Genomic DNA, 13411 nt, shown 5'->3' with positions numbered 1-13411 from the left:
GACAGCAGGCTGGACTCGGTCCTGACCCTCCACACGCACCAGCCAGTTATTTTTTTCTTTACCCTGGGGCTGCTGAGGTAGAGAGGCTGCAGTAAGCAGGAGAGGAAAGCTGAAGGACGTTTATGGTAACGAGGCTTGTATTCCACAGTGGACGGTAACAAAGCACGTGCTACGTGGTGAGAGGGCCCCCCAGTCCCCAGGCACCGGGTCCCGCCTTCCTTGTGAGCGAGCTCAGGCACCGTGGGAAGGGCGTCTCCAGGTGCTGCCGGCGCTGGACCGTGGACAGTCAGGCTGCTTGGAGGAGGAGGTCCACTCGGACGGGCAGTGTGGAGACTGCCTCCTCCACAGGGTCTGGGCCACAGCTGAGGGGAGCAGCGGAAGCTCCCACATGGACGGCGTAGGAGGAGGGACCCTGAGCCTGTAGCACATGTAAGGTTCGGGGGACGGGGTCACAGCTACATCTTCTTCATGTAAGTGATGTCACGGGTCCTCTGGGGCACGAGGAACCTTGCGTTAAGAGGAAAAGGAGATTGCCCGAGCCCCGCCTCTCCCGGCGGACAAGACAGGGTGTCAGGACTGGCGAGAGGAGAGGGAGGCCTCACCCACCAACATTCATGCGGGACAGCTAGCCGGCATGTCGCCACTGTGACCTTGTTCTCCATCCTCAGTGACACGCCCAGACGGCTGGCCACCGTTCTGTCTGGTTAAGCGAGCGTGCGCACGCACACACACACACACACACACACACGCACACACGCACAGAGTTTTTCCTCCAAGGACAATCAAGTTTTCATATAAACCATAGAATATATTTAATTCATATTAAACATGAGCTAGAATAATGTTCGGTCCTTATCAAGTAACAATTACATTGCTTTTTTAAAAAAGAACAGTACATGTCTTTCCATCTCTGGCAACCCGACAAGGCACAGGGACATCCAGTTTGCTGAGGTGACGGAGCCAGCAGTCACCACTGGAGCTCGCGGTCGTGAGGGGCAGGAAGGCGCGGCCCGCGCTTCATACACGTGACCCCGCAGCAAGAACGGGACGGTCCCGGGGGGGAGTGGGCGAGATGTGGGACGACTGTGTTCATAACACAACGCGGTGTTTCCTGTCCACTCCGGACTGGACTGCCGACGGTGCCGCAGCTCGGTGAGGACATGCGCTCCGTCCTTCCCACGCAGAGAGAGCCACCCTCTGCAGGCCACAGGTCATTCAGCTTCCGGCAGCAGCCCCGCTCTGGCCTGCCGCGAGGGGCCCGGTCCGGCGAGGCCAGGCCGTCTCTCCCTCCACGGAAGCTGCTCGCTGTCTGGCCTGTCGTCCACGGGCTCGCTCGCCAGGGTGGCGGGGTCACGGGCGGGTCACGGGCCGGCCGGCCTCCTTCATAGGGCCGTGCTCTCTGTGTCATTGTCCATGTCCAGCAGGACGCGGCCGGGCAGGGCTTTGCTCGCCGAGTCTGAGTGCAGTTCAGGGAGGACGCCGTGCAGTGGTTCTGACACCCGAGGACTGCCGTCTGAACAAAACACAGGACACGTTACCATCGCGTGGTCACGCCCAAGAGGCCACGGGGCGCCCGCCAGGGGAGAAGCCGAGGGTCTGAGCGGCAGCCCACGCGCACACGCGCCCTCGTGAGGCCCCCAGCCCCCCCCCAGGACAGCATGCGGCAGGGAGCGCCCCGCCCCGCCCCTGCGGGCCCCTCCCGGGAGCCTGTGGCCGTCCTGAGATGCAGCCCCGCAATAACCGGCTGGGCTGCGGCAGAGGGGACCTCCCAGGAAGAGCTCCCTCCTGGGGGGGGGGGTGCCAGGCTCCTACTGCTAACGCCAGCGCTCAGCCTCCGCACCGCTGACATCCTGGGCCGCTGTGCTGTGCACGACAGGGTATTCAGCCATGTCCCTGCCCTCCGCCCACTAGATGTTGGTGACAACCAAAGATGTCTCCAGATATTGCCAAATGTCCCCTGAGGACATATCAGCTACACTGTCCCCGAGGCGTGCCGCTCACGGCCACGCTCACAGGACACCTTAACCAATCACAGCCCTCCTGCTAGGGAGGCGATGTGTCTCCACTCGTCCACACACAAACACTTCCTGAGCACCTGCTGTGGACCAGGCACAGTGCCACCTGCGAGGACACGGGGGAGCAGGCCAGACCCGGCTTTCGTGAAGCCCGTGGCGGAGCAGAGCCCTGACCCTGCAGAGGACCCGTCTCTCCAGCAGATGCAGGTTCTCACAGCGCACGAGCCTCCACGAGCCCGTTAGAGATTCCGGGCTGGGGCAAGAGGGAAGGGGGGTGCTCAGCTGTTCTGCAGCCCCCCTTCGCTGGGCTAGAGAGGGGAGGGCGCGCTGGGGCCCCCGCCACACCCGGGAGCTCTCAGGGTGCCTGCTGAGGTGTGGCGTTTCCCCGCGCTGACCCCGCAGCCTCAGGGTCCCTCCAGCCCCGGCTGAGATGGCTTCTCTCCCCGGTGTCCCACTTCTCGCACGGAGTCCTGGGTTGGCAGACCTGACCCTCAATTTTCTACTCATCGCAATTCAAGAGAAATTTCTAGGCAAGGTGTCAGAGAGGTCAGATGCTGCCTGCCATTTCTGACAATATGGTCTGAGAATGACCGTAAAACCTCCACCACCCAAAGGTCGAGGCACGGTGGTCTCGGGCACAGGACAGAGGACATCTCGCATCTGTCCTCAAGAGCAGAGAGGTGAACAGGGCAGGGAGCGTGTCTCCCTTGTCTGCCGTGCCTGGGACAGTCCCTGGTGAGGAGCAGGCACCCGTGAATCTGGCGGCTGGCCCCCCGGGCGATGAAGGAGCGATGGACAGAGGCACAGGCGAATGATGGAGAGGCGTCCGGCCATCCACCCACCGGCTCTCCCCGCAGCCTCAGCCACGGAAGAGGCCCTGTCCCCAAGACAGCACCGGTGCAAGAAACCACTGCAAATTCATCCCCTTCCCTTGACCCAGTGAACAGGGAACTGCGGAAGGGACCCGCCCACGGGCTGCACGATGAGGGGGTGTCTGCAATCAGGTTTCTACTGGTTAACAAATGCCTGATTCACAGGTTAATGCAGTACCTGTCAGCCACTCATGTCTTTGAACAAACTTGACTTTCATTTCGCATCACACGTAGATCTGGACTTTCCTGACTGTTTCTGTGCTCAGGGTGCGTCCCCTCCCCTCCTGCCTGGCCCCGCCCAGCTGGGGTGCCTGGGCTGCTGGCACGCTGCCCCCCCAGCCCCTCGCTCTCCCGGGAACCTTTCCTTTCAGAGAACAGCAAGCCTGCCCCCACACGGAGCAGTGGGAACCGGGGCGGAGTGTGCAGCCCCTTGGAGAAAGGTTGACCACGGTGGTGACGGCAGCTGACAGCGAGCACACCTGTCACCAACCACCTCACTGCACCCCCGGGCAGCGGGCACCACCATGGAGATCAGGAAGGGACACCCTGAGTGGCGCAGTCCTTGCCTGGGGTGACCAGGCCAGCACCGGGCAGAGCCTGGCTCCATGTCTGCACTGCACGCCCCCCCCTGCCCAAAGGAGCCCGCACGTCCTCTGGGGGAGGGCGCTCAGAGAGAGGGCTGTCCGAGGGCACAGTGGGGTGACCAGGCCAGCACTGGGCACAGCCTGGCTCCATGTCGGCACTGCACGCCCCCCCCTGCCCAAAGGAGTCCTTTGGGGGAGGGGGCTCAGAGAGAGGGCTGTCCGAGGGCACAGTGGGGTGACCAGGCCAGCACTGGGTAGAGCCTGGCTCCATGTCGGCACCGCACGCCTCCCCTGCCAAAAGGAGCCTGCATGTCCTCTGGGGGAGGGGGCTCAGAGAGAGGGCTGTCCAAGGGCACAGTGGGGTGAGTCTTAAACAGTCCAGTGCGATTTAGTAAAAAGGTTACTTTAGGAAAGATTTAAATACTTCTGAAACTTCCTGGCTGTGAATTTACTTACAACACCATTTTTTTCATTTCATGCATTCCATCAAGGGCCGGCCTTTGAGCCTAGGCTGCTCGGAGCTAAATTCATATAACAGACACACATATCAACAGAGGAAGAGACAGAGGCCCAGTGAGGACCTCAGCCCAGGCGGCACGCTGGGTGGCTCGCCCCCGACCCGGGGTTCTGACAAATGCTCCCAGGTCCCCGACTGCTGACTGCGCTAACCCAGCAAGCGTGCCTTCTGGCACCGGCACTCTGTAATTGAGGGACACGGTCCTGGAAGACTGTCACTTTGACCATTCCCACTGTGTGCCCAGGTGGTACCTCTCCCCCTACATCTCCGAGGTTATTTCAGCAGCCAGGTGACAGGTGCAGCACCTGAGCCAGTCCTGAGATGACCACCTGCAGGGCGACCCCTCTTCCCTAAGCTGGGGGGGGGGGTCTGAGGGAGGGCGACCCTCTTCCCTAAGGTGGGGGGGGTCTGGGGGGTCTGAGGGAGGGCGATCCTCTTCCCTAAGGTGGGGGGGGTCTGGGGGGTCTGAGGGAGGGCGACCCTCTTCCCTAAGCTGGGGGGGGGTTCTGAGGGAGGGCGACCCTCTTCCCTAAGCTGGGGGGGGGGTCTGAGGGAGGGCGACCCTCTTCCCTAAGCTGGGGGGGGGTCTGAGGGAGGGCGACCCTCTTCCCTAAGCTGGGGGGGGTCTGAGGGAGGGCGACCCTCTTCCCTAAGCTGGGGGGGGGTCTGAGGGAGGGCGACCCTCTTCCCTAAGCTGGGGGGGGGGTCTGAGGGAGGGCGACCCTCTTCCCTAAGCCGGGGGGGGGGAGTCTGAGGGAGGGCGACCCTCTTCCCTAAGCTGGGGGGGGGGTCTGAGGGAGGGCGACCCTCTTCCCTAAGCCGGGGGGGGGGTCTGAGGGAAGGACCCCCCTTCAGCTCTCGAGGGCTGGGAGAGGCTTTCCGGGTCCCACACACTCGGAGTCAACCTCCCAGCATTCTCGTCAAAGCACAGTCTGCCCGGTCCCCCTGGGTGTGTGCACCGACGTGGCTGGGATGCTCGGTCCCCCTGGGTGTGTGCACCGACGTGGCTGGGATGCTCGGTCCCCCTGGGTGTGTGCTCGGTCCCCCTGGCTGGGATGCTCGGTCCCCCTGGGTGTGTGCGCCGACGTGGCTGGGATGCTCGTTTGTGAGAAGCAAGCTGCCCATGGAAGCCGCCTGAATGTCCCACGAGAAGCAAGAATACGTTTGCTTAACACAGTGTCATGTAGTCACTGAGAAGACGGCTATAACACCTACAGTGAAACACGGGAAGGGACACTGGGTGTAAAGTAAAATGAAAAGGCAACACCTGGATATGCCAATAATTATGACCAGTCGCTCTCTCAGGAAAACAAGAGACTATGGCACTGGACGACCTCTGCTGTAGAAGGTGACCTTGTCATTTCCAGTGCCCTAGTCTGCTTTCACACCTCTGCTCACTCTTTAATGCGCTACCTTCATGACAGCAGAAGGACACTCCAATAACCAGCAGTGTCGAGTGTTCAGTGACCCCTGACGTGACTGTCCCACCATCACACGGTGGACAGTGACTCATGGCAATTCTCAGGCTCAGGAAATGAAGAAACAGCTTCTCCTCCCGAGCCTTGTCTTCGTAACCCATGGCCAAATTGTGCACCGGAACCACAGTGTGGACACCGGGGCCCCTGACCTCCCGGGTCCGGGTCCAAGCAGGCCGGGTCAGGCATATAAGCTATAAAACGTTGACGTATGACACAACTCGGATTGTTTTCTAGATAAAAGTGATCGTAAACTGCTACCATTTATGTGGACCCGCTGGGTATTAAGAACCCTGAGATGCTTTCTTGTTCCTCTAACACCACTCCTCACAGCAAGTCTCACAAACACCAGCACTGCAGAGACCGCCCAGGCTGGGCCCTGCCTGAGGTCAGGCAGAGGACTGAAGTCCAGTTCCCGCGAGTCTGGCTCAGGGCGCCCCTCTTGCCGCGCCCCCGGCCTGCCTGCGCAGGAAGGTGTAGAGCAGGCGCAAGTCCACGGCCAGCCCGTGGTCCCGCCACACAGCTGCGAACACACTCGGGTGCAGAGGGTTAGCAGCAAGCGTGAGCGAGCGCAGCCTGCCGCCGCTCACGCGCAGCGTTAGTGAGGGTGCAAGCAGGCAGGTTAGTGACTGGTTAGTAACAGGCTTAGTGCACAAGTATGATCGTAAGGGGGCAAAAGAGCTTTGGCCAATCAGGTGCCTTTTCCTTACCATCAAATACTCCAATTTCAGTTCTGACTGATTATGGCGGATCATACATCTAAATTATTTAACGAAATGTTTTAATTAGAACACTCTTTGCTAAAATCTATTACTTCAAAAACAGCAAGACATTAACTCTTTTCCTTGTAAGGCTGACACCCTCCGGCTTCGCAGAGTCAGAGGGGGCTGCCCACCCCCAGGCGGGGCCCGGAGGAGCCGGAGGCGGCTGCCAGAGTCAGAGGGAGCTGCCCACCCCCAGGCGGGGCCCGGAGGAGCCGGAGGCGGCTGCTACACCTGCAGGGCAACAGCGGTCTCCTCCCAGAGCTTGTCTTAACACCTGTGCCCTAATTCACACTTTACAATCACCTGCTCTAAACGGACAACTGTTTTCAGAAATGTGTCTGTGTCAAGTTTCCCAGGTGAGCCCTTCATGTCATGACACAGGGCTGCTTGTCGAACCAAGTCCCCTTTCCTGCCTGAAACCCCCAGTGTCTAGGGCCAGGAAGGTTCACAGCAGCCGGACCAACACTCACGGGTTCATAAACTCCAAACACCGGCCTGGGTGTGCTTCTAATGGCGGTCCAGGGGATTTTAGGAACATTACAAGTGAATTCTATAATATGAAGATAATTGTGCTGACCTGGAACATCTTGAGTTAGGAGAATTCGTAGCCTGGATCAGTTTTTAGATATGTAGCTAATATCCTAAGGAGAAGTATTTTTACTATGAACTTTCACTTATCTGACGATTGTAAAGTACAGAGCATTACAGTGTCAAAGCATATCAATAAAATAACCTTTCAGGATAAAGGCATCCTGACAATGGCGTTAAAGAACAGACCTAATTCTGGTTCACAGTCTTTCATCTGAACGAGAGGAAAGGTTTGGGAAATAAATTTTGCTGGGTCATGAATCCTCAACTATTATGGGCCCTGGCTTCAGGGGGGTTGCTTCCCCAGGAGACTGCCACCCCTGGCCAGCCCCAGACAGGGCTCATCTCCAAGGAGTTGGGAAGGAGGAGCCACGCCTGGGAAGGCGGAGCCACGCCTGTGCCCTCCTCCAAGTCTTCTGATAGGTCGGCCCTGTTTTCCCCCCTGGTTTCTGCAGGTCTTCCTGAGAGCCCAGCTGTGAGAAAGCTCAGGGCTCAATCAGTCGGTCAGAGCCCTGTGCACAAATGGGCCCTGAGCCATTCATGCGTGGGCCCAACAGCGAGATTCTGCGGGGCCTCGCGGCGCCTTTGAAAAGCTCACGTGGTTTAAGGAAGTCAATGGAAGCGTGCTAGAATGCAAAGAGGTTTAGTGTGGGCTCTCTGGGTGAAGATTTGAGGGGGGGGAGGGGTCCTGAAAATGTAAAACATCAAATTAAGAAGCGTCATGCAGTTAACTTGCATTTAAAATTAGATTTGATAAAATTAAATATTAAAGCTCAAGGCCCCAGGGACACGGTTTCCCAAGCTGACTGCGCCCGAGTCCCCGGTGGGATGCGGCGAGCCAATCAATGTGCCGGACAGAAGAGCAAGCACCTGGGCAGCGCTTCCCAAGAACAAGGGAGTCGCTCCAGCCCCGGTCTGAGCGCCTGAAACGGCTCCGCCCTCCTCACAGCTGCCTCCCGGACTCGGGGCCTGCGGGCCACAGTGCTCTGCTCAACACGAACGTCCCGTCCACGTGATGCGGACGCACGGCTGTTTCTGAGCTCACACTCGGAGCACACGGGCGGACACGGCTCAGCGGGGCGCTGGGCAAGCTGCGCGGGCTACAAACCTCGGTCCTGAGGGCCTTCCCCACCTGTGAGGGCACTAGGGGGCATCTATAGAGACAAACAGTCTCACGTGGCTCTTCCCAACACCGCAGACTTGTCATCCGAAACAAAGCCACTAGCCACTAACAGCCCTCGCAAATACACGTCTGAACAGAACACTGTTGAAGGACAGACTGGGAGGCGAGGCCTCCTCGTTCGGGGCGCCAGGCTGGCGTGCCCCTCGGCTCACTGTCGGCTGGGCAGTCCCTCAGCACTCCCTAAAAACAGCTCTCTAAACAACATCAACAAAAATTTAAAAAAGAAAAGGAATGGAATATATATATGTGTATATATATATATATATACATATATATATCCACCCTGAAAAATTTAAAGCTCAGCTGTTGCACAAAAAATGCAAAGTTCCTAATTACCATTTTAAAAAACACGTTTAAAGCAAAATCCATTCTTCCTATCCTTAGATCAAAAAGTAAAGAAAAGTAGAGCACTCTGAGCGGACATGTTATTTAACATCACACTGAAGCACGGTTAGGCGCTAGCCCACCTGTGCCACACGCCCGTGAGGCTGCACACAGAGACCTGCAGTCACCGCCACACCCCGCAGCCGCCCGGCCCGGGAGGAAGGCTGGGTCCCCCACTCCCGGGCTGCGAGTTCCCTCCCCTGAGCATCCAATTTGGCACATGACATTTTTTCCCTAAGTTATACCTGAAATGCTTCACTTACCATAAACATTTTTACTCTTAGAGGGAAAATAAGCATTTTCATGAATATTCGCTAAAAAATGAATTTCATGCTCACGTTATACAAGGCCTTCCGCCTGGACTAGTTCAGTGTACTTACACAAATGCACACGTACACAGATCCCAACCACACAACCAAGCTACAAACCAGGGGTCAGCAAACCCCAAGGGCTCTGCCCACCGCCTGCCCTCTCAACCCCAGCTGCTTTCGCCCCAGAGCAGCCAGGCACTCAAACAAGCGGGGTGCCCCTTCAGGGCTGGCAGGGAGCCCAGCACAGCGTCCCACTCACCTGTGACGATTTTGGAGGCGGTGGGCACCGTGCTGGAGAGGCCGCCGTCCCCCCCAGGCTGGACCCCGGGAGGGTGTGGGGGCGGGGGCACGCTGGGCCGGTTCCTGGGCTTTGGTACTGGTCTCGGTCTCAGTAAGGTCCCGGCCGGCGGCTGTGCAGTCTCAGGGTGGCCCGCGGCAGGGGGCTGGGAAACCGGCAGACTTGGGATCTGCTTTGCTAAAGGCGGAGTGCTGGGGGGCGTGGGCGTCCTGGGGGGCGTGTGCGCGGGCTGCTCCAGTCCCTGCTCACCCGGCTGTGCCGCGGGGGCGGGCACGCCCTGGCCGCCCAGCCGGATGTGCGACTGCGGGGCCTGCGTGGGCGGCTGCGGCGGTGGGTGGCTGGGCGCGTGCATGGGCGCCAGGCTGCCCGAGGCCCTCCGGGGCCCACTCAGCTGCAAGGTGGCGCACGGCTGCCCGGGGGCTGTGCCCGCGTGCTGGACAGGCGGAGACGGACTTCCGGAGGCTGGCTTCGATGACACGCTGGGCGCTGGCTGGTTGGTCCCGGGGGAGCTCTGGCCCCCAGGGTGGCCCGGCGGTGGGTTTCCCGGCTTCGGGGGCGCCGGGGCAGGTTTCTTCACAGCTGCACAGGGGGAGACAGCTCTCAGTAAGAACGGCAGTGATGGCCAGCGCCCACTCAGCCGGCGGCCACGGGGGACCGACCTCACTGTCTGAGCCAGTGCTGACGTCACCACTCGCGACAACATGGGGTCAGGTGGCACTTCACCTCTGTGTGTGGCCTTCCTCCCCAAACCCCGACCCAGCCTCATCCCGGGAAGAACACGTGACAAACGCAGAGGGAGGGCACTTCCTTCCAATGCCTGAGTGCTCCCCACTGCCACCACCGTGGGGACCAAGGGGACACCGGGAAACGGTCACAGACAGAGGGGACTATGCAGACAGGACAGGGAGACGCAGTGTGGCCCCTGTATGGGAGCAGCCCGGACTAGCAAATGGCTGTGGTGGAAAACCAGGCACACTAAAACAAAACAGACTGTCGTCAACAGCAACGCACCAGTCTTGGTTTTAGCTGTGACAATGACATAAGATGTTGACATGGGGAAGGGCATCCTGGAAGGGCGCTCCTCACCCTAATGCTCCTTTTCTGTAAATCTAAAATTACTCCATGATAAAAAGTTTAGCCCTGCCTGGCTAGCTCAGTTGCTTAGAGCATTGTCCCCATACACCAAGGTTGTGGGTTTGATCCCCGGTCAGGGCACAGACCAGAATCAACCAGTGAGTGCATAAGTAGGTGGAACAAATAGATGTTTCTGTTTCTCTCTCTCTCCCTCTCTTTCTTCTCTAAAATCAATAAAACACTTATTTTTAAGAAGTACATGACACATTTATAGGCCTTTAAAGACCTGTCATTTAAAAGTTCAACAAGGACCTGACCAGGTGGTGGCGCAGTGGATAGAGCGTCAGACTGGGACACAGAGGGCCCAGGTTCAAAAACATGAGGTCGCCGGCTCGAGTGTAGGATCATTGACAGGACTCCATGGTCGCTGGCTTGAGCCCAAAGGTTGCTGGCTTAAGCCCAAGGTCACTGGTTCAGCTGGAGCCCCCCAGTCAAGGCACATATGAGAAGCAATCAATGAACAACTAAGGTGCCGCAATGAAGAATTGATGCTTCTCATCTCTCTCCCTTCCTGTCTGTTCTTATCTGTCCCTCTTTTTCGGTCACACACACAAAAAAGTTCAACAAGGACACTCAGTGCTCGCCAGTCAGGCCTGCCACGTGGCCTACACGCGTGGGGGGAAGAGGGAGAAGCAGAAACAGCTACAGGGCGCGGTAAGGGGTGCGGAGTGCCGGGCCGGCTGCCCACTGTCCACGCAGCAGACACTCTCTAAGCCTCTTCTAGAGGCCTTGATTGGTTTTTAATAACGGGAGTTCTACCAATTCAGAATCCTCTGAGCTCCAAGCTAATTCTAATAAAAATAAAGTCAATGTGGCCGATGGCCTTAGAAGGACTGCTCTGAGGACTGCGTCTGCCCTCCGCCCAGCAGCCGCTGAGATCACTGTCACTAGGGGAGGGGTCTGCAGGAGGAAGGGCGGGGTGGGAAAGCAGGGGTGTGGAGCTCCGCTCTGGGGCTGGCAGGCAGCAGGCAGGAGTGACTGCAGCATTTTCCAGACTCTGCTGTGATCCCGCCCGCCCGCCCCAAAGGGAGGGGGAACAACGGAGAGAAACAGCCACGTGCCACCAGCCCGGCCCCCAGCAGCACCGACAGCCCTGCCTGCAGCCTCACCTGCCGCCCACACCCATGTCCCGAGTTCTTCCTCCCTCATTCCCCCTGGGCCACCAGCCTGGCCCCCAGCAGCACCGACAGCCCTGCCTGCAGCCTCACCTGCCGCCCACACCCATGTCCTGAGTTCTTCCTCCCTCATTCCCCCTGGGCCACCAGCCCGGCCCCAGCAGCACCGACAGCCCTGCCTGCAGCCTCACCTGCCGCCCACACCCATGTCCCCTGAGTTCTTCCTCCTCATTCCCCCTGGGCCACCAGCCTGGCCCCCAGCAGCACCAACAGCCCTGCCTGCAGCCTCCCCTGCCGCCGGCACCCATGTCCCGAGTTCTTCCTCCCTCATTCCCCCTGGGCCAAAATCCCGGAACAAAGGGGATGAAGCCTGCCCTGCTCTGCTGGCCCACAGCCTCTGACCCAGCAGCTCAGGGACCTTTCCCGCGGGCACCAGCAGCTGACGAAGGCCGGAATTGGGGACACTAGCTGCACTCTGCCCATAAGCAACTGAAAAAGAAAGTCCCTAGTTCTGCTCTAAGCAGTGTCAGCAGTACGTGAGACCGAAAGCTCGCCTGACATGAAGGGTGCATTGGGACCTGGAGCAGGAGCCTGGCCAGCAGGACAAGGCAACGGCCCAGCCCCACGCGGGGGCCAGGCCGGTCCAGAAGGTGTGGCAGGCGAAGTGCGGGAGCGGGGGGAGGGCAGAAAGGACCCCGCTTCCTGAGAGGAAGGCTGAGACCCCAGATGGCCGAGGGCAGAAGGCAGGAGAGACCCCTCACGTGGCCCAGAAGGAAAGTCTCAGCCACAAGCAGGGCTGCACCTGGAATCCAGGCAGAGACCGGATTTTCCTCAGGCCTCAGGGGGGACCCTGGTGAAGACACCGTGGCTCAGAGGAATGGACTGCAATCAAGGGGTCAGGTGGGGCCTGGGACCGTGCAGTGAACTTGAACTTGTCTCCCTCCCTATCTGCAGCTCACGACATCCCACCCGACAAGTGTGTGGTGCTCTATAAGGACAGCGCTGTCACAGATAGACATCACGTTCAGTCCCGAGTGTCCCCAAGAGAGCATTTTATCTCCCCTTGACATTCATGGCAGCTGAGTCAGGAAAGGTCCAACTGGCAGCCTCGGGCCAGCCACGAGACTTTCGGCGGAAGGCCAGAACTCAGATTCTGAACCAAAGGCCTTTCCCCCTCGCCTCTCATTAACACCAGCATCACCCAACCCGCAGGAGGCTGTCCGAGTCTCCTGAATGTGTCCCTTCCCAAGGCCACAGCCGTCCCATGCGATAGGGCCTCGTCACTGTGGGCATCACTGCAACAGCGTCCCCCACCACGGCCAAGGCAGCCTTCTAAAAGTGCTGCTGCACGCCCTGGCCGGTTGGCTCAGTGGTGGAGCGTCGGCCTGGCGTGCGGAAGTCCCGGGTTTGACTCCCGGCCAGGGCACACAGGAGAGGTGCCCATCTGCTTCTCCACCCCTCCCTGTCTCCTTCCTCTCTGTCTCTCTCTTCCCCTCCCGCAGCCGAGGCTCCACTGGAGCAAAAGATGGCCCGGGCACTGAGGATGGCTCCATGGCCTCTGCCTCGCGACAGAGCAACGCCCCAGATGGGCAGAGCATCGCCCCCTGGTGGGCGTGCGGGTGGATCCCGGTCAGGCGCATGCGGAGTCTGTCTGACTGCCTCCCCGTTTCCAGCTTCAGAAAAATACAAAAAAAATAAAAATAAATAAATAAATAAAAGTGCTGCTGCTGTCCCCACTCTACTTTGCTCAGCAGGTCTCCCCGCAGCTCAGCAGGCCTGTCCCCCACCCTGGCGCCAAGGACACTCACTGCAGCCCTGCCTGGCCTGCCCACATTCTCCCCGGACCCCGGGCGACAGGCCCAGGGTCTTCCCGCTTCCCCACAAGGTGCAGTAACCAGCGACACGCACCCCCGTGACACTTCAACGGGAGCTCCGCGGGGGCGGGGTGGGCGGGCTGTCACTGCCGGTCCCTTCCTGGCCAGTCACAGCGCACACCCCCCGAGTGTGCACCTCATGCTGATCTCATTTTTGATTCTCGAACATTTTTCAAAATAGCAAAAAAAAAAAAAAAAAAGTATTCCCCTACACTCAAGCAACAACTTTAGAATTGGGCCTATCACGGGAGACCCAGATATGCTGGTTTTGCTGAGCCTCCAGCGGGGACAGAGATT

The 13411-nt window shown here is 59.1% G+C and overlaps 1 protein-coding gene across 3 annotated transcripts in view; it reads right to left on the bottom strand.

Annotated features, from left to right (window-relative positions):
- Positions 1-1122: 1122 nt before the first annotated feature.
- ARHGAP17 (Rho GTPase activating protein 17) overlaps positions 1123-13411 on the bottom strand; it is a 107846-nt gene continuing 95557 nt past the window's right edge. For 2 of the 3 annotated variants that reach the window (XM_066383381.1, XM_066383383.1), the window contains 2 exons: positions 8953-9570; positions 1123-1513 (listed from right to left, as the gene is read on the bottom strand). In XM_066383381.1, coding sequence (XP_066239478.1) covers positions 1383-1513; positions 8953-9570 — 749 coding nt within the window. In that variant the 3' untranslated portion in view covers positions 1123-1382. Of the gene's footprint in view, positions 1514-6173; positions 6223-8952; positions 9571-13411 lie in introns of all 3 variants that reach the window. The other variant, XM_066383382.1, reaches the window with a different exon arrangement.

Source organism: Saccopteryx leptura, chromosome 4, assembly GCF_036850995.1.
Source record: "Saccopteryx leptura isolate mSacLep1 chromosome 4, mSacLep1_pri_phased_curated, whole genome shotgun sequence".
NCBI lineage: Eukaryota > Metazoa > Chordata > Mammalia > Chiroptera > Emballonuridae > Saccopteryx > Saccopteryx leptura.
The sequence above is the reverse complement of the archived record's forward strand: the minus strand, read 5'-3'. Positions and strand labels throughout refer to the sequence as shown.